The sequence below is a fragment of the Choloepus didactylus genome, chromosome 15 (genome assembly GCF_015220235.1).
Source record: "Choloepus didactylus isolate mChoDid1 chromosome 15, mChoDid1.pri, whole genome shotgun sequence".
In the NCBI taxonomy this organism is placed as follows: Eukaryota; Metazoa; Chordata; class Mammalia; order Pilosa; family Megalonychidae; genus Choloepus; species Choloepus didactylus.
The window spans coordinates 10,565,704-10,585,679 of record NC_051321.1 but is presented as its reverse complement, the minus strand read 5'-3'; the positions used below and the strand labels follow the sequence as shown (position 1 = coordinate 10,585,679).

General features: G+C 45.9%; 1 protein-coding gene across 1 annotated transcript in view; it reads left to right on the top strand.

Moving 5' to 3' along the window:
* DMBT1 (deleted in malignant brain tumors 1) overlaps positions 1-19,976 on the top strand; it is a 337,458-nt gene that overhangs the window by 294,389 nt on the left and 23,093 nt on the right. Inside the window, 9 exon segments of the mRNA XM_037803873.1 lie at positions 83-236; positions 1,825-2,042; positions 3,760-4,074; positions 6,914-7,067; positions 11,830-12,047; positions 12,785-13,096; positions 16,336-16,489; positions 17,230-17,447; positions 18,106-18,417. Coding sequence (XP_037659801.1) covers positions 83-236; positions 1,825-2,042; positions 3,760-4,074; positions 6,914-7,067; positions 11,830-12,047; positions 12,785-13,096; positions 16,336-16,489; positions 17,230-17,447; positions 18,106-18,417 — 2,055 coding nt within the window.

Genomic DNA, 19,976 nt, shown 5'->3' with positions numbered 1-19,976 from the left:
GATTGCACCCCAGCCACGCCAGATCCATGCACAAATGGTGTCACGTGGACACATTCTGACATCCTTTTTCCTCTTGTTTCAGGAGAGAGTAACTCCTGTGGAGGGGTCATTTCTAGTCTCTCTGGCTCATTTTCTAGTCCACAGTATCCGGAAAACTACCCAACAGACATCCAATGTGTTTGGGAGATCCATGTTGACAAAAAAATCCGCATAGAGCTCATGATTCCAAGTTTGAAGTAAGAAAGTAACTTTTTTTAGAAGAATTCTATTTAAATAAGGATATTAGTTTATGCAGTTATATGAATATACCTCTTTTATTGGGAAACATTTAGGGCAAAACCAAAAGAACATAAATTTCTAGAGTCTTTCTAAGTTGAAGTTTGGGCTAATTTTGTAGTGCTATCCAATGAGTTACTTCTAGCTTGAAAATTTCAGTAAGTGTCTTGTTTTCTTACCATGTTTGATTTAACCTTAATTTGATCATTTTTCTTGTGGTTTCTTTTTTTTTCTAAGAACATCACAAAAATCCTCCTTTCTGGCTTTGCCCTTGTTTTCTATGGAGTACCAATATTTTTCTTCTTAGACTTCCTTTTTTCCTTTATCTAAATTTTAAACAGTGAGGGGCTTTCTCACACATACTTTCCTCACACACACATTATTTAACTACTCCAGCCTTGGATCCTGCATCTTCTAGATGTTTCTGCAAAGCAAAAGGAAACTTCAGCAGTCATTGCCCCGCCTCTTACATGAAGAGATAAATTTTCCAAAGTCACTGCCATTTTTATCTCCATGACACAAAATAACAGATGACAGTTTTTTGCTGCTGGCTGTGTGTCAGGATGTGTACTATCTACTTTGCTTCCATCATCATAGTCCAGGTCATTAAAATCCTATGAGATAGATGCTCTTGTCATTCCCATTAGAGAGGAGGAAACCCAGGCTCAGAGAGGTTAATTTGCCCAAGACTAAACCATCCTGGTCTGTCTGGTGTCCCAACCCCCAACTGTTCACCAAGAGCCTCTTCTGTAAGCAGAGTCTGCACAAAGCCCTTGTTCTTTTTGTAAATGACACATACCATGTCAGCAACATAGCAGAACTGTAGAGAGCTGTGACAACCAGCTTGTGGCACATACAGACTTGTTGCTCGGCCATGACTATACCAAGGCCACGGAGTCAGACATGCCCTAAGCCAGAGAATGTTCTAGAAACATGATATTACCATTGACTAAATCCCTAAGGACATACATAGCCCATGAGGTAAGAGCCCTGAACCCTCACCTCCAACGTCTATCTCGTCATCGGTTATCTGTTGCTTCAGTCTTCCCTCATCCGTATCCCTTGTGAATAATTACCAAGCTGTAAATACCCTTCCATCTTCTGCTTTTCTTTTTTTAATTTTAACATCAAATTTGGTCTCCCCAAGAGTTGGGGGATGGAAAACATGAAACATGGAAAATAGGAAAATCTGGCTGGGGTGTCTGTTACTTGCTGATCATCAGGGGTGATTTGGCTGTAAAAAATTTATTTGCAGTGTACATCAGCATTGCTTGATGTTACATGCACATTGTGATTGGCCAAAACCATTATGTTTTTAAAACTTATGTCTTAAAGTTGTAACCATAAACTTCACATGTTCATCAGGCAAAGCAAATAAGAGTTTTGAAAATGAGTCATCTGAAAAAATTAATTAATACTTTAAATATGAATGTGTGATTTTAAGTGTAATCCACATTTTCAGTTTCTATGATTGTCATATGTTTTAAGCATTAACTCCTAGAAATTTTCTAGGTTTGTCATTAACCTTCCACTTCTGTTCCCTCTCAGACTAGAAGATATTCTTGGGTGCCCCTATGACTCAGTTGAAATCTTTGATGGCCCCCGAATTGCCTCGCTCTCCATGGGGAAGTTCTGTGCCCCAGTAGCTGTGATGTTTTTCTCATCATCAGACATCATGACAGTGGTGTTCCGAAGTGATTCAATAATAACCAACACTGGATTTTATGCTCTGTTCAATGCAATTCCGCAGAGTGAAAAAGAGTCAGGTAGGAAGCTTCAAGGAGGTGTTTGGTCTTTAAAAGACAGAACAGTTTTCTAATTTAAGGGATTCTCCTACTAGCAGAGGCCTGGGGTTTCATTTTAAAAGACTCCCGCACCCAGCCCCATCGACCCTATTCCACAACTGCTAGTTTTTTCCCATAAAAAGGGCCACACACACCGCTGAAACAGGGCAGCATGTGCAGCCCGTGTGGAAATGGCCAGGCTGCTCCTCTCCCCAGGGAAGAGCTGAATTCTCTGAAGTGTGTTTTGGCTGCAGCTGCCACCACCAGCCCCTTGGGAGCTGTCCAAGGTTCGGGGAGCCGCAAGCCAAACTCTCCTGTGAGAAGAATCCGCTTCTCTCCACCAGATGGCCCATTTCATGCCTTCTGTGCCTTGTCCCCTAGAACCACCCAAATGAAAGGACTGGGGACTCCCGTCCACAATGGCCATAAAGGGAGTCATTCCAGAACCAAGCCCAGTTTGCACCCTGCAAGCACGTGCCTGCCAATCACAGGCTCTCTGACGCTCGGGTACCCCTGCAGGAACCCCAGTAAATTTTTCAGGACACCAGGAAACTGGATCGTAAGTTCCTAGCTGCAGTTTTGGGGGTGTTTCTTTCTGAGTTATAGATTTGCTCCTCAAAGGCTTGTTTGAGACCCTGCCTTGGGAGGCACAGAAAGTCCCAGCATTTGAAATACAGAATGATGGTTCAAGGCCATCATTCCCTCACCCATCAATATGTACTGAGGTCTCCCTATGTGCCAAGCCCAGGTCTAATTGCTGGAGACACAGGGCCAGCAGGAGAGGCCCCTGCCCACATGGAGCTTACATTCTAGTGTGCATGCATGGCAGGAGACTGAGACACAAGAAACAAGGCAAAAATTCAATGCACAGGATGATTCAGGGGTAGCAATAAGGGCTGGGAATAAAACAGCAAGGTGGCAGAGTAGAGACAGCCTGGGGCGAGGAGGTGCTCCTGCCTTCTAGATGGGAATGAACAGCCTTTCTGAGGCAACCACATGATGAACAACAACCAAGGGGCAGAGAGAACAGCAAGTGCAGAGGCCCTCAGGGGCCTTTGGGCATGTTGGAGAAATAGGAAGAGCCTGTGGGCTCAGTAAGGGAAGGCCATCACAGACAGCAGGCAAGTCCAACTGCTGCAACCTGCCATCCCAGAGATAGCAAATCCCGTTGGGCTCTGTGAGGTCAGAGTGCCTTTCAGGACATTGAATCTTCACTTAGCCAAGCATAGTTGATGCATCCCGCCCACCCCCCACCCCCCCACAAAAAAGCAACCTGGAACCCACTTCCCCAGTAACCCAGCATAGTGATCCCGAGAAAAACCTATTCCACATGGCCAGGGCCAGGACATGCAGAGTGCTGGGATCTGCTTTATATTCATGTCTTCATTGACTTGTCACCACAGTCTTCTGAGAGAGATGCTGCTCAAGTCCCCATTTTACAGATGAGGAAACTGAGGGCCAAGGAGATGAAGTGATTATCAAGGTTACATGACTAGGAAGCAGTTGAGCTGGGATCCAACCCTGCCTTTGCCTCACTCTAAAACTCTTAGGCCCAACTCATTATGGAACCAAGGCAGCTTGAAGTATTTGCCCTTGTGTTGGCCTTGGCCACAAACTTGGGGGTGGGGGGTGGGGACTAGAAATCACTTCCTACTTAATAATCTCCCAACTCAAAAATGGAATCTGCTCTGTTTACAAGATGGACCGGCACTGCGGCTGGTGGGTGGCTCAGGCCAGTGCTCAGGGTGCGTGGAGCTCCTCTACCAAGGGGCCTGGGGCACCGTGTGTGATAACCTGTGGGACCTGAATGAAGCCAAGGTCGTGTGCTGCCAGCTGGGGTGTGGACAGTCCATCGCTGCCCCTGGGAAGGCCCACTTTGGTCCGGGCTCTGGAGACATCCTTCTGGACAACATTCAGTGTTCAGGAAGTGAGAACCACCTTGGCCAGTGCCCCAGCTCTGTCTGGTCGGACCACACCTGTGGCCACCACGAGGATGCAGGCGTCATCTGCTCAGGTAGCCTCCAGTCCCGTGGTAGCTTCTTTCTGATGTTTCAGACAGCACCATCTTAGTGACAGGTGGAGTCCATGCACAGAGCAGGGCCAGGGAAGAGAAGGGAAATGGCCCAAAGGTGAATATCACTTCAGCCAGGTAGACTGAGAACACTGAAAACCTGACTCCATCCTGAGTACAGACACACCAGGGCCACACAAATGGCTGTGCTTTCCTCCACAATCTCTTCCAGGTCGGGGGCTGCTTTTCCAGTGTCTACACCTGCCTGCTCAAGACCCTCCCACACTAAAACAAAACAAAACAAAACACTGTGGTATCTCTGTAGAATTTAATTTCAACTTTCTCAATTTACTTTTGTTTTTATGTTTTTCATGCATGCAGATGCTGGGTACTGGACTCCAGATGTGACCCCCACCCCCCCAGGTAGGTCCGACACTGTGAATTCTCACTCTCTGCAAAGGTAATGAGAAATCTGACCTCTACCTTGGCCACAAACTTGGAGGTGGGGGGTGGGGACTAGAAATCAATTCCTACTTAATACTCTCCCAACTCAAAAATGAAATCTGCTCTGTTTAGAAGATGGACCGGCACTGCGGCTGGTGGGTGGCTACCCATTTGAGAATGATGGTCTAGACCATTGGTTTCCAATGCTACCAGCAAGCTAGAGTCTCCCAGTGAGCATTTAAAATTCCTGATGCTCAGGCTGCACCCCAAACCAGTCAGAATCTTTGGGGGTGGCCCTAGGCATCAATAACTTTGAAGCTCTCCATGTGATTCCAATGTGCAACCAAGATTGAGAACTAGTGGCTCAGACTAGCTAAGAGCCACATTGCCCAAATGGAATAACAACCAACACTCTCCTCTCTGGACAATAGAGCAAGGAAGGGCAGGAGGGGAAAGGAGGAGGAAGGTTCAATCACTGCGGTGGCTGAGAAGGGGCTGACATGGAGAGGAGTGCTTGTCTCTCAGGGATGTGGATTGGAAAATGAAAGCATGTGGGAAAACAAAGGTGCCATTGCATGCCAAGCTCTCTCCCATTGGGTCAAGAGTGGACGATGGTGAGAAGTTCACTGTTTGGGGCTCTTTTATGGGCCTCCAGGCCTTAGCCAACTCGGTAGGGTAGGAAAAGAGTAAACCTTCAGGGAACCTACTCAAGATCAAAGAGCAGCAGTGACCTCCCAAATTCAAGATGCCAACCAGATCCAGAGAATCTGTGGTCCTGCATCCTGGAGCCTCCCCACCTTCCTGGAAAGGGGTCTCAGCTGCTCACGTCCCTGGTCCTGGTGCCAGCTGACTGGAAAAGAGACTGGGTCATGGGATTAAAAAAAAGCTAGAGGGAAAGGGAATCATTTCTGTCTAAATAACATCCCACTCTAAGCATTAATTCAGCAAACCATTCATTGATGGAGCATTGTATACCTAATTGGGCGCAAGAAGTAAGGCTTTTGCCATTCAATTCTTTGAGAGAAATCTCATACATTAATCATTTTAACAAGAGCAAAATGCTTTGGAGACACTTTAGGTTTTAAAAAAAAATTCTTTCTGCTGATAACAAACAACCTTCCTGGCAAAGGTCAGAGGAGTCAAATGTCCTTCAGCTTCACTGTTCTTTGACTTGCAGTGAGGCTGATGCAGGAAAGAGAGATAAAGGAATTCCCAAACGCAGCCCACCCGTGGGCTTCAAGCTCCTTCCCCACTCAACCCTTCCTGTAAAATGTAAACAAGTTCCACATTCCGATAAAACTTGTCCTGGCCTCAGCCTGCCATGTGGTAGGAATTGAGAATGCATATAGAGTGTAAAAATATATGCCATATAAACATCAAAGCCAAAGGGACACCTGAAAAGAGAAAGAAGGGACACCTGTGCCTGGAGCTCCCCACCCAGGACTGTCTCAGGTCAGGGATCTGCTGGGCTAGCCTGTCTTTCCCATCATAGCTTTCCGCTTTCTGGTTTTGGCCTTTCTGGATGTCGGTGCTCGATTACTTTCTACAGACACAGAGACACAGTCATTAGCCTGGGGATGTTTCTATGGGTTATTCCTAGTGACCAGCCAAACTCAGCCCTTAGTGGACCTTGTCAAGTAAGAGAAAGCAAGTGATGTAGTTGAGCATAGTCTGGGGTTTCCTGGTAAATCAATGGAAAGAAGGGGAGAGTTCCATTCCTCAGCAGGGAGGGGGAAAATAGGAGCTTGCCCACACCACCTATCAAGACTCAAGGGAAGTAAGAGATTCATTCCTTTGCACATCAGTATAAGACAATTTTAGGATGCTAAGCTCTCCTGATTTTCTTTGCTTCTGTGTTTTGCAGCTGCCATTCCTCAAGCCCCTGTGCCACAAGGTAACTCTTTCATTGAAAGTATAACCTGTGAGTATTAAATTGAGTGGAATCACTTTGCTAATTCATGAAAGCAGAATATACACCTGTCCCCCTCTGGTTGCATGAGAGGAAAGAATGAGTGAGATGGAGCCCTCAAAAATGGGCAGCTTGTCTACATCTGGACTGAACTGGTTTGCAAGGCAGGGAGCTGGGGAGAGTGTTAACGAGGTGTGGGCTGGGCACCCCACACCTGCCACATAAATGTATCCAATCCCATTATCCCTCTCACCTACAATCCACATCAGGGTCCTGCCTGCCAGCCCTACATCCTTCTCCTCCCTCATTCCCTCTGAGTGGTATAATCACCCTTCTAGCCAAGCCACAGCTGGATCCATAACACATCATTCATTCCCATGTTTTGATCCCAAACTGTTGAGGTTGATGGAATTCTGGATTCTACCCCTGGTAAAACGCAAGGTGCAGGCCTGAAGAAGCCAACCATGGGTCTCTCGTCTGCTTGCACAGGGGGAAGTAACAATTGTGGTGGAGTAATTTCCAGTCTCTCGGGCTCCTTCTCTAGTCCTTGGTATCCAACGAACTACCCCACTGATGTGGAGTGCGTCTGGGTGATACACGTGGCTGAGAAGTTCCACATAGAATTGTCGATCCCAAGCCTGAAGTAAGTAACTTGGTCCTTCTCTACTTTACAGGCCAGACTAGATTTGAATCCAGGTTTTCCTCAAAGTGGTGGCTTTCCATGGGACAAATCATTCAGGTGGGAATGACTCTGGTCACCTGGGCTTAGGAGAATCTTTTAATCATTTAGCTCAACTTCCTGGGCAATGGAGAAGTACCCCCATTAACATCCCTGACGCTCAGCTGGGTGACCGCCGTGTGAGAGCCTCATCCCTTCCCTCTCAGCCAGCTCCATTTTGACACACAGCTTTCTTCCATGAGCCGAGCCAAATCTGTTCTTCCTCATTCCCAGTGACTGGTCTTGGTTCTCCCCTCTGATACTGCACAGAACAGAGCTGGCTCTCCTCTCTTCAAGAATTTGTATCATGTCCCTACTAAGATTTTCTTCTACGGAGTCAGCTCCAGGTCGTTCACCGCTCCCATCATGCACTGTGCACTTCCTACTTCTTTCTCCATCCATCCCCCATTTTTGAAGGGTTTCATACTATTTTAATGTATATTTAAAGGTATGTGTGTATATATGCATATATATTCATGTACACCTACATATATATGATTAGCTTTTTATAAATCTACTACCTTTTTTATTAATATGGTACTACATTTCCTGATAATGTTTACCCCAGTTTCATCTTTCTACTCGGGGGTCGGGTTTGGGTCCTTCCTTCTTCCTGACTTTATCACATGGTTTGTCCCCGACTTCTGCTACTGCTTGACGTCTGTCTTCATTGGCCACAGTAATGGGGGGTCTGAATGGTTAAATCCTGCCTTCAAAAAATAAAATGGTAGGCAGTTCAGTGAAAGGTGGGTTTTTTACCTGATGGCTAAAATTCCTTTTAAATATAGAGGGCATAAACTTATGTCACAGGCATTATGTATTATGAGCAAAATGTATTTATCATTCATTCGTTTATTCATTCATTCAACATATATTTACGTGTTGAAAGCAATGGGAGAAAATTGGGAACCCCATGCTTCGAATCTATGAAATTCACACTTCTAGTGTTGCGGGCTCAGAGTGTCATTTCAGCACTTCTGGAAAATGGTCATTCCAAATAGCTCTAACGGCCCACACTACCTGTAAGCTCAAGGTTACTGATTCAACATGTGTCCTGCTGTAATTCCGGAGCACACAAATAAAGGGGTTGTTTAATGTGTGGCTTAAACCCAGAGCTTAGTTGCTGATTTATGTGTTTTGATAAACCCTTAAGTCTAGGTTTATTTATATTTGCTTTTTCCTTCTCAGGACATAAAGTTAGTTATCATTTACACCAGTGGTTCTCAACTGGCAGGTGGTTTTACTGCCCGGGGACATCTGAGTACATCTGGACACATTTTTGATTGTTACAGCGTGGGGGAAGGGAGTGCCACCAGCATCTACCATGCATAAGACAGCCCCCATCACAAAGGATTATCCCGTCCAAAATGTCAATAGTGCAGACATTGAGAAACCCTGATTTTTGCTAAAGCTTGCTCTGGTATTTTGACTTCTATAGGAAGTTTGGTTCACCCTTGATTTTGTAAAAATTATATAAATACTTAAAATGTGCCATTACATTCTTGCTAAATGACAGCTGTCCTGTTTTCTGAAGAAATGATTTCTCAGATTGCATGTCACCTGTTTCTGCCACACCATCGTCAACTTACATACAAATGTTAGCAGTTGCTTTTTTAAAAAAAACTTTAAAATGAGTTAGTTCAAGGTCCTGGGCTTTTATTTCATTGGAACAGATATGTTCTGCACTAAGCAGCTTTTTAAATCCAGTACTCAGTTTGTATACAAATGTAACTATATTCATTGTGCCTATATTATACAATAAGCACACATAATATATGCATCTGTTCTGGTTTGCTAATGCTGCCATTATGCAAAATACCAGAAATGTATTGGCTTTTATAAAGGGGGTTTATGTGGTACAAAACTACAGTCTGAAGGCCGTGAAAATGTCCAAATTAAGGCATCAACACAAGTATACCTTCACTGAAAGAAGGCCAATGGTGTCCAGAAAACCTCTGTTAGCTGGGAACGTACGTGGCTGGCATCTGCTGATCCCGGGTTGTGTTCCAGCTCCTCTCTCAGCTGCTGTGCATTCTTCAAAATGTTGCTCTTGGGGCATTTTGTCCTCTCTTAGCTTCTCTGGAACAAACTCTGGGCTAGCATCTCTGGCTGTCCCCAAAATGTCTCTCTCAGATGCTCTCAAAATGTCACTTACAACTGCTCTGAGCTCCTTTTGTGAACTCTTTTATAGGACTCCAGTGATTTAAATAAGACCCACCCTGAACGAGTGGGGTAACACCTCCATGGAAATTATCCAATCAAAGGTCTCACCCACAGTTGATTGAGTCACATCTCCATGGAAACAGTCCACAGGTTCCAACCTAATCAACACTAATACATCTGCCCCCACAAGATTACATCAAAAAACATGGCTTTTGGGGGTGCATAATACATCCTACAGCACAGCATCAAAGGCTATATACACTTGCCTAAATGCAAACATGTGTGTCTCACAGCTTTATCATATTAAGTAAATGTTGCTGTGCTTTAAATGTCTATTTACTGAGCACCCAGTTTGGGTGAGCCCTGGCTGAGGAATGGGCTTGCAGTGCCACACGAGACAGATGGACAAGATCCCAACCCTCATGGACTTTAGCTTCTAGATGGGAAGTTAAATAGTACCCAAGAAACCAATAACCAAATAGGACAATACCAGTTAGGAATAAGTAGGCAAGTGCTGTGAGGAAAACACCTACCTGGAAATGTATGTTATAGGACAGAGAGTAAGGAGAGAAGGCCATTGGTAGGACGGACAGGGACAGCTTCTCTGATCACCACAGTCAGCTGAAACATGGAGTGGAAATACTTGGTTTGAACCAGGCTGTTGTGTGGCGTTGCGGGAAGAGGCCTGCCCCACAGACCCCGGAGCTTTCACAGCTGTCACTGTTTCCCCTGCTCCGGATCCTCCTGAGTTTTACTCAGTGAGATGCTGGTGCACATTTGCCATCATCCCAGGAAGTAATGGAGTTTGAATTAAAGAGTCAGGGAACATTCAGGAGAATAGACCAAAGAGGTGCCCAGGACAATGGGCTACTTTTCACTTAATCGTCTGTAAACCTATGTCAGATGAGATCACTTGTGCTTCAAGATTTATACCAGCACTGCCCCATCTCACATCCAGAGCTAAGTCCAACGTCCTCCCTAAGATTCTTCAATTCCCAGAGATTTCCATTCTCATGATTGTTTCTTTTTTCAACTTCCTTTTCCCATGGAAACTTGCTAGGGTCTCCTTCCACTGGTTCTTCTCTCTCTGCCCTGCACTGACCTCATGTGAAACATAACCCATTTTCCTTGTTCTCACCCTCCACCCCACATAAAACACCACAGGGTATGGGGCAGCAGTTACTTGAGATTTGGTGTGACAGAGGAGGGGGCTGTACATTACAAGCAGAGAACTTAAAATTGAATATTAGTCTCAAAAGTTCTTTTGCCAACCATTCCCCTTCAGAATCACTCACTGGCTACCTTTCCCTACAGATTCAAACCTTCTCCAAATTTCTCATTTCCTTCTCTGCCTTGTTCTCCCCCTCTCCTCTCTCCTGCTCATCTCCACATGCAAATTTCTCTTCATTTTTTATGCAGAACAAACCTCTTTGTCTCCTTGGCTCCTTTAAGACAACACCTACAAAGCATCCTCTTCGACTTCTAAAATAGTCTATGGGTGTATTTCTCTCAACAAAGAGAGCCTTCCTCTGGAGAAATTTTGGGTCAGCCATTAAAATAATTAAAAAAAAAAAAAAAAAAGCTCTGCTCATTCATATGTGTCATCATCCATCCACCTCACTGTCAGCTCAGATAGACCCGCAAACAGGTCATTGTAGTGCAGTACACCACATGTTGTGTCCCCAAGCCCCAGCCATGGGGCAAGCACCTAAGCACGCTGCGTGTGCTGTTTTGTTTCAGCCTGGCCATGTATATATTGTCATCCTGGCTGTGTATATATCATAGATTTGGAAACAAATTCCAGGGAGCTTAATTAACTTGACCCAGGTTACATGCCTAGTAAGTGGAGGTACACCAAATGCAGAGCCCAAGCTCTTAACAGCGAAGGGAGGGACTACCTTGGCCTGGGGACAGTGACACAATGTGGTGACACTGGAATAGGACCTTAACGAATGAGTAGGTGAGCACCATGTAGCAGGGGAACATGGAGGGCCAGGTGCAATGGCCAGTGTGTCTGTCTGCAAACCAAGCTACATGACGAAAGTGAGGGGCTGCTTGGCAGACGGATGAGTAGATAGGCCTACAGGAAGGTCTGGCCTGGTGAAAATATCAAAGCTAAGGAGTTTGGACTTTACACTGTAGAGAGAGTTTGAAGGTTTTAAACAAACCAGTTACATGATCAGATTTGCAGTGTAGAGAGTTGACCCTCAAGGTAGAAGCAAAGAAGGGTTATAAGGGGGAGAGACTGAAAGCCAAGATACCAATTGGACCCACTGAGATGGACCAGGTAAGAGAGGCCAAAAGAAGTGGAGCAGAGTCAAGGGAGATTTAAGTGGTAACATGGACTGGACTTGGTGACCGGTGGGTGGCAGGAATGTGTGGCAGGAAGAGGGTGGCAGGGTTGGAAGGAGGTGGCAGGGACCATTGAGGTCCCTGGCTGGACACAATGCCAGAATGATGATTCTAATTTTAAATGTTCCCACAGATTCCTTTGGAAAGATTAACTTTGCCTTTACCTCCACAGGTTAGAGGACATCTATGGGTGTCCTTACGACTTTATTGAAGTGTTTGATGGACAGCAAGTTGCCTCACTCTCCATGGGCAGATTTTGTACTGGGGCAGAGCTCACGTTCCTCTCCTCCACCAACATCTTGACCACAGTGTTCAGAAGTGACGCCATGATCACAAACACAGGGTTTTACGCTCTGTACAGCACCATTCAGCAAGACCAAAAGGAGAGCGGTGGGTATCCTAACTCGTATCTCGGAGGGAGTTGTATCTAATTTGTGTTCTTTCCCTTTAGAAGAGGAGATGCTTTTCTAAATCTGACCTGCAGGGTTCACCTCCATTAATGACATCTACTAGGACACTAAAAGCCCCCAGGTCCCATTCCTCACTCCTGCAATGCCACTGTCACTTTCTTCCACCAAAACATCCTGGCTAAAGAAGCAGGGGGCTGATGTCTTATATCTTGCATTGATCATGTGTGTAGATGGAGGACCCAGTGAGGACTGAGGGCCTCTTTCTTCTCTAATGGAAGGGAAAATGCAATCAGATGAGTCACTAGTAAAATAGCAAAAGAAAAAGCCTTCTGGAACAAAGCTATTTCCAAATTGCAACTACCAGCCTATTTGCTTCCGGCAGAATTCAATACAGAAATCACCCAAAACCCTTCCTGCCCTGGTAGACTCTGCAGCAGGATGTAGGGAACGTTCCTGAGCTCTCTGTGGCTTGTGATTAATGTGGCCATTTAATGTATCCTCCAACCAGTATACATTGGAGAGTTATAAGGGACTGTAAAATAATGAACTGCCATTAATTGATTGGCAGTACAGGAAACCAAGACTATCCCAGGAGAACATAGGGCCACTCTGCCTAGAATACAAAAGGACAATACACCCAAGGGCTCAAAAATGTTCTCCACCTGCAGAGTCTGGGGCAGCACCATGGCTCAGAAGCTCCTGTTTCCTGTCCCCCAGGTGTGTCCCTGCGGCTGGTGAATGGCAGCCACAGGTGTGAGGGCCGGGTGGAAGTCTCCTACAATGGCACCTGGGGCACCGTGTGTGATGACAGCTGGGACCTGACTGATGCCAGAGTGGTGTGCCAGCAGCTGGGCTGTGGTGAGGCCCTGTCGGCCCCAGCTCAGAGCTACTTTGACGGGGGCACGGGGCACATCGTGCTGGATGATGTGCAGTGCATGGGGACCGAAACCAAGGTGTGGCAGTGCACGCATAACGGGTGGTTCTCCCACAACTGCGGGCACCAGGAGGACGCCAGCGTCATCTGTTCAGGTGAGTGCACATGGGCATACGACAGCAGCAGGGAGGGAGTGGCAGCTGCCAGCAAGCAGCCTTTGGGAGGGGGACGTCGATGCCAGCAGGAAATTACTCAGAAATGAGCCCTCGGCTTCACAGCTCCTTTTTAAGTAAATGGGCTTAAAAGTTGCTGTGTCCATAAAATAGTCAGAGGCCTCAGCTGTAAATTTGTAGAGCTTATACGGAGGGTTTATGTCATCAGACATTCCCTTCCAGGGATGATCTGCCTGACATTGCTGACAGTCCCCTGTCTGGATGGGTCTAGTAGCTGGTGTTCAAAGAGTGCCGAACCAATGCCAGGCCCCGTGCCAAACCCAACACATTCAGAATCTCATTTAATCTTCCCAGCCTCTTTGTAAAGTAGTTACCGTGGGAATTCTCACTCGATTGCTAAGGTAACGAAGGCTCTTCCAAGGTTGCACACTGTTCTGGTTTGCTAATGCTGCTAGGATGCAAAATACAAGAAATGGATTGGCTTTTATAAAGGGGGTTTATTTGGTTACAGAGTTACAGCCTTAAGGCCATAAAGTGTCCAAGATAAGACCTCAACAATAGGGTACCTTCACTGAAGGATGGCCATCGGCGTCCGGAAAACCTCTGTTAGCTCTGAAGGCATGTGGCTTGTGTCTGCTTGCTCCCAGGTTGCGTTTCAAAATGACATCCTCCAAAATGTTGCCCTTGGGGTGTTTTGTCCTGTCTTAGCTGCAGCTCCTCTTCAAATGTCACTCTCAGTTGCTCTTGGGGCGTTTGTCCTCTCTTAGCTTATCTGGAGCAAAAGTCTGCTTTCAACTGCCGTCTTCAAACTGTCTCTCTCTGCAGGAAGCATCTGGGCCTTGTGGCTCTTTTTAAATAATCCAGTGATCCAGTTAAGACCCACCCTCAATGGGTGGGGCAACACCTCCATGGAAATAATCCAATGAAAGTTCTCGCCTACAGTTGATTGAGTCCCATCTCCATGGAAACACTCAAAGAATTCCAATCTAATCAACACCAATACATCTGCCACCACAAGATTGCATCAAAGATAATGGCACTTTAGGGGACATAATACATTCAAACTGGCACACACACTGACCCATATTTTATATAAATCTGATCTCTCCAAAGCACTGTGTTCATAACCATGGTTCAACTCTGACTATTCCACACCTGGCACTAAAGCTCGATGAGTCCAATAACTGCCCTAAAGCAAATGAATCCCAGGTTTCATTTGAGCCATCACAAGGCTGAAAAGCAAAGTGTGCTCCCTCACCCAGGGGCACGGATGGAGGCTGCCAATCGTTCAACCAGCACTGATGGTTATTGATCCTACTTCCCCAGCTGCCCAGACAGAATAGCTTTGATCATGAAAAGAAGTGCCTGAATTTTATGAATTTTATGATGACATACTCAATCCATCACTCATTCTGTCTTCTGTCTTTGACTAGGTGCTGATGGCAATCCAAAAGTAGGACCAACAGGTATTGCTTTTCTGTACATTTCCTCCAGTCACCAGGTCCCTGACATGTGTGCATCCTGCCTATGGTTTAATCCTGATATTGAGGCACAGTCCGTTAAATTCTCTGTTGCCAATGAACAAGAGCAGTGCAGTCTACTGTGTTGACAGCGTGGTGGGTTGGGGTGCAGCAGAGGGCAGGGGGAGAGGTAGGAGTTAGGGTTCACAGAACCACTGGGATTCCTGGAGTCAGTGTCTACTGGGAAGAGAGAGTTAAGTACTTGCAATGTGAGAAGCAAGGAAATAGAAATCTCAGGGACAGGCCTTAACAGCAGATGTGCTGTCCCCATTTACACACTCGGTGGGAAAATGTCCAAACTCTTGAGGGAACCAGAGTCATCTCTGTCCATGGGGACACAGAGAAATCGTTTCCTACCTTTCGAGTGTCAGTGTTTTGGGGTATTTTAAAAGAGTAATCTGGATAAAAGCTCTTGCTCACAGCATCATGTTTGCTCTGTGTATTTTCACAGACTCCAGTGGTGACAGCTCCCCTCCAGGTACTTATGTTTTATTTAAACTCTTTCCATGACTTTATATTTCTTTGCTTTCAATTTAGCACCTCCTATAACTAGATGGACATTCTGTCTTCCTTTTACATATGAGAAGCTGCAGCACCTCTAGAAGGGCCTTTGACAAATTCTACATCAGATCCAATATTTCACCCATAAATGGCAGCTTTAAGCAAGCTTAGTCTTGATTTCAGTTAGGAATTGTATATAACACAGCTGGGGATCTTCTAACACAAGTAATTTTATAACACACTATATTGAGAAAGGATACTTTGACTAGCTTGTCTTTGCACCCCTTTCACTAAAATGCATGTTTTCACCTTTCTGTGCAAACAAGTTCATAGAGCACTTTCAGCCATTTGTAGTAAGTCACTACCATTTTCTCCTCACAAAAAAACCCATGAACTTATTACCACATGATCCAGCAATTCCACCCCTAGGTATATACCCCAAAGAATTGAAAGCAGGGACTTGAACAGCTACTTGTACACCAATGTTCATAGCAGCATTATTCACAACAGACAAGAAGTGGAAGCAACCCAGTGTCCATCAGCAGGTGAATGGATAAAGAAAATGTGGTCTATCCGTGCAATGCAGTGGTGTTCGGCTGTGAAAAGGAATGTAGTTCTGATACATGCCGCAACATGGATCAACCTTGAAAATGTTATGCTAAGTGAAATAAGCCAGACACAAAAGGACAAATATTTTATGATTCTACTTAGATGAAGTTTCTAGAATAGGCAAATTCACAGAGACAGAAAGTAGAGTAGCAGTTAGCAGGGGCCAGGGATTGGGGGTGGGGGGATGGAGAGTCATTGCTTAATGGTACAGAGTTTCTGTTTGGAGTGATGAAAAATCTTTGCAAATAGATAGTGGGAATGGTTGCACAACCTTGTGAATGTAATAAATGCCACTGAATTGCACACTTAAAATGGCTGAAATGGCAAATTCTGTTACATATATTTAGATACAATAAATTTTTTAAAAATCCTATGTGTTTGACAGGGCACATGGAATGCTCTTCAGCTACCAAAAGACAGACAAAGCTCACGGAGGTCTCCAAAGCTAGCATTTTTAGTTATCAACAAAAAGCAGTCCTAGAACAAGTTTTCCTTACTTCTTCTTTCACTCCAGCCCCTCTCAGTCCCTCTAAAAACACCAGCAGAGGTCATCATTGTCTTCTTACGGGGTTTCTTCACTTTTTCTTACAGATGAAAATTTCCATTGTGGTGGTTTGCTCACAAATAATTCAGGCTCGTTCTCCAGCCCTTGGTATCCTAAAAAATACCCCACAAATATGGTATGTGCCTGGGACATACAAGTGGACATCAGGGCACATGTCAAACTTACATTTGAAGTGGTGAAGTGAGTAACTATTTCCTACTCCTCCTATCATCTTTCCTTAGTTACACACACCAGTTTTACACCACCACCCCTGCCCACTGCCCCAAAATGCTCTTCTACATTTAATTCTCAAAAATGAGGTAGGTCTTTGGAGACCCATTCAATAATATTGACCAGAAGTTTAAGTGCACAGATCTTTTAATCCAGCAACTCCAGTTCCGTATTTGGTCTACAAATAGAGCCTCATGTCACAAAAGATAATCATGGCAGCACTCTCATGTAGCAATAAATCAGCTACAACCTAATTGCCCATCTGCAGGGGATCATTAGATGGATTTTGGTACATCTATATATTTCTGTCACTCACAAAGGTGTATTGCTATGATCTGCAAAAAAACCTTGGGTGAGGGGTGCAGTAGGCTGCCCTTTGTGCTTAAACCATCTCTGGGAGGAAACTAGAAGAAACTGTTGCTTTGGGAAAGGGGAAATTTACTTTTCACTGTGTAACCAATATTTAAATCCTAACCCATGTGCTTATAATACATCTAAGAAATTTAAATTGAACTGAAACTTTAAAAATTAAAAGATTTTTAGAAACAAGAGGACACATACTACCCGTGTCATCATTTCCTCTTTCCTATGAGAAAAGGTGTAAGTTTCGGATACCTTTTCCAGAACCCTTCCTGCATCAATCTGGGTAACACCGACTGGGAGAACAGCCCCCAGTGGATGGAGTCTAATGGGATCATTTCACTTTGCAGAATGGAAAATTTCTATGGGTGTCCGTACGACTTCATTGAAATCTTCGACGGCCCACAAAGCGCATCTTTTTCACTGGGGAGGTTCTGTTCCGGCACAACCCTGATCTTCACTTCGTCCATGAACCGCATGACCGTGGTGTTCCACAGCGATGCCATCATCACCAACATCGGCTTCCATGCAACCTATGAGTCTCTTGTGCAGGACGAAAATGATACTGGTAGGTCCTTGGGTCATTGTAGCCCCTGGTCTCTGCTGGGTGATGACGGTGAGGTTGAAAGGCAGGGACGGCCGCCCCGACACCACGGATTTGATAGGGTGGGTGTGGGTTCCCAAGTTCCTTAGTTTATCCCTAGGATGTGCCCTGGAGAAACCGGCCGAGCATCTCACACTGCCATGGAATGGCGCACCCACAGTTAGAGAGGCACATCACACTGTGCTGGGAAAGCATGCTTGGCCGCCACTGTCTCTGAGCCTGTTTCATGCAAGGCTCACGTGCGGTTTCTTTTCACGTGGCTTAAAGGAAGCTATTGGACACTCAGGGCAGCAATGACCAGCGTTCTCACGCTCGCTGCTTCTCACTCCACCCAGGGCTTGCCAGGACCCCCTTTGACCTCCATGAAACAGACAATTAACCCAATCTGGGGAAAGAGCTCTAATTAATTAATTAATTATGTGTTTATTTAACTGGCACTGACGGGAGAGCTCGAACCCTGGGCACCTCTGTAGCCTGCTTTACCTCACAATGGCCCTCGCCCCAAGTTTGGATGGAGCCCTCCAAAGCCAGTCAGCTCAGAGGAACGCCCGGGCCTCCCTCTAGCGCAGTGACAAAGGGGCGGCACCCAGGGCAGTGACCAGGGTGTGTCTGCGTGTCCCAGATGTGGCCCTCAGGCTCGCCAACGGCAGCCACCGATGCGAGGGCCGCGTGGAGCTGCGCTACAACGGCAGCTGGGGGACGGTGTGCGACGACGGCTGGGACCTGCGTGATGCCCAGGTGGTGTGCAGGCAGCTGGACTGCGGCCGGGCCGTGGCGGCACTCGGCCGGGCCCACTTTGACCGAGGCCTGGGTCCCATCGCCTTGGACGACGTGGAGTGCACGGGAGATGAAGGACGGCTCTGGCAGTGCCTGCACGGCGGCTGGTTCTCCCACAACTGTGGCCACCACGAGGATGCCGGCGTCATCTGCTCAGGTGGGCGCTGCTCCCACAGGCTGGGGGTGGGCAAAAAGACAGCCCAGCGCCATGAGCTCCCACACAACAGAGCTTCGAGAAGTAGGGAAACCACAGTGGGGGCTGGAAGGGGCCCTGGACAGCCCAGTGGCACTGCTGCCCGAGCCGCAGTCCATCAGATGCCCCCGCACAAGCCCTTCTGTATCCACAAACTGCATACCAATAGAGATATCTTAAAAGTCAACACAGTGGCAATAAAATAATGTTAAAACCTTTTAAAATTAAAATAAACCATGAGTTATTTAATCTGATCTAATCAGTGAGCACATATGAGCATCAGAAAATACCCTTAATCAGAATGGGACTAAATATAAGTTTTTTAATATTAACACAGTAAATTCATAACTCTTAAAATGGAAGATGCCCTACCTCAAAGATGCACCACCTCAAATCAACTCACATTCCACTAACAATAGGAGTGATTCCTTTGGGAATCACCCCTTTAGTTCAATCTGTATTACAGATTGCAGGGAGAGCTCTCCTCCTTAGAACCTGTCCTGGCCTGGGCTCTTACTCCTCAGTTTTACCCCAGCTTAGTTTCTGCAAATAAATTCAGTCATTAGAATGAAAAGCCCCATCTATCTCTGCATCCTCTGGGTTTGACTGGGAAAAGGCAAATTGCTTTATCAGCTGGTTCTCGGCTGTAACAATCTGAGATAAGATAAAAGGACAAGGATGGGCTGGAGGCACTAGAAGTTTCTCAGGGGAGAGGAGAGCGGTGAAGGGAGAGAATCACAGTTCTTAGCAAGGCAGAAGCTAAAGCCACAAGCTACATATGATGTCAGAGAATAAGCTGGGGGCTTAAAGACAGGTTAGGTTTGGAACCAGGGCCTTGGGCAGAAATGGGGTGGTAGAGGAGGTGGGGAGTGAGTCAGAGGTCAGTGGAAGGGTTGCCAAAAAGCAGCTCCCAGTTCTCTTTGCATCCTGACCCTGAAACTCCTGGCCCATCTCCAAGGCCTGCTCAGAGCCCTTTGGTTCCCTCCCTGTAGCTGAGGTTGCCAGTGTATATCCTTGAGATAAACCGGATGTCACCTGATGAGATGTGCTTCTGCCCTTTGAGAACTGACATTTACTCAAGGAGGCAAGACCCACACTTCTGGGGAAAATGACAAAACCAAAACCAGCCTGGAAGATAGGTGGTACAAGCAAGGTGACCATTACTGCAGCCACAATGTGCCCACATAAATAAATAAATAAATAAATAAATAAATAAATAAATAAGAAAAAGATATTACATGGTCAACAGTGGACAGAAAGGAGCCCAACAATTCAGGACGTCTGTGGTTGTAACTGTGGAGACTCCGAGCCATTCCCAAACAGATGCCTAGATTGGATGCACTTTCTCCCCAGGATGAGACCTAGAGATAATGTACCTTTCTGGTTCAAATGAGCAAATCTACCTCTCAGGCTTAAGATGAAGGGAGATGACCTACCCACATCTTTTTATTTATGTCTTTTGTAGCTTCTCTGCCTTACCCAACATCATCAGCTGCTGTGAGTTACCCAACTTCAGGTAATCT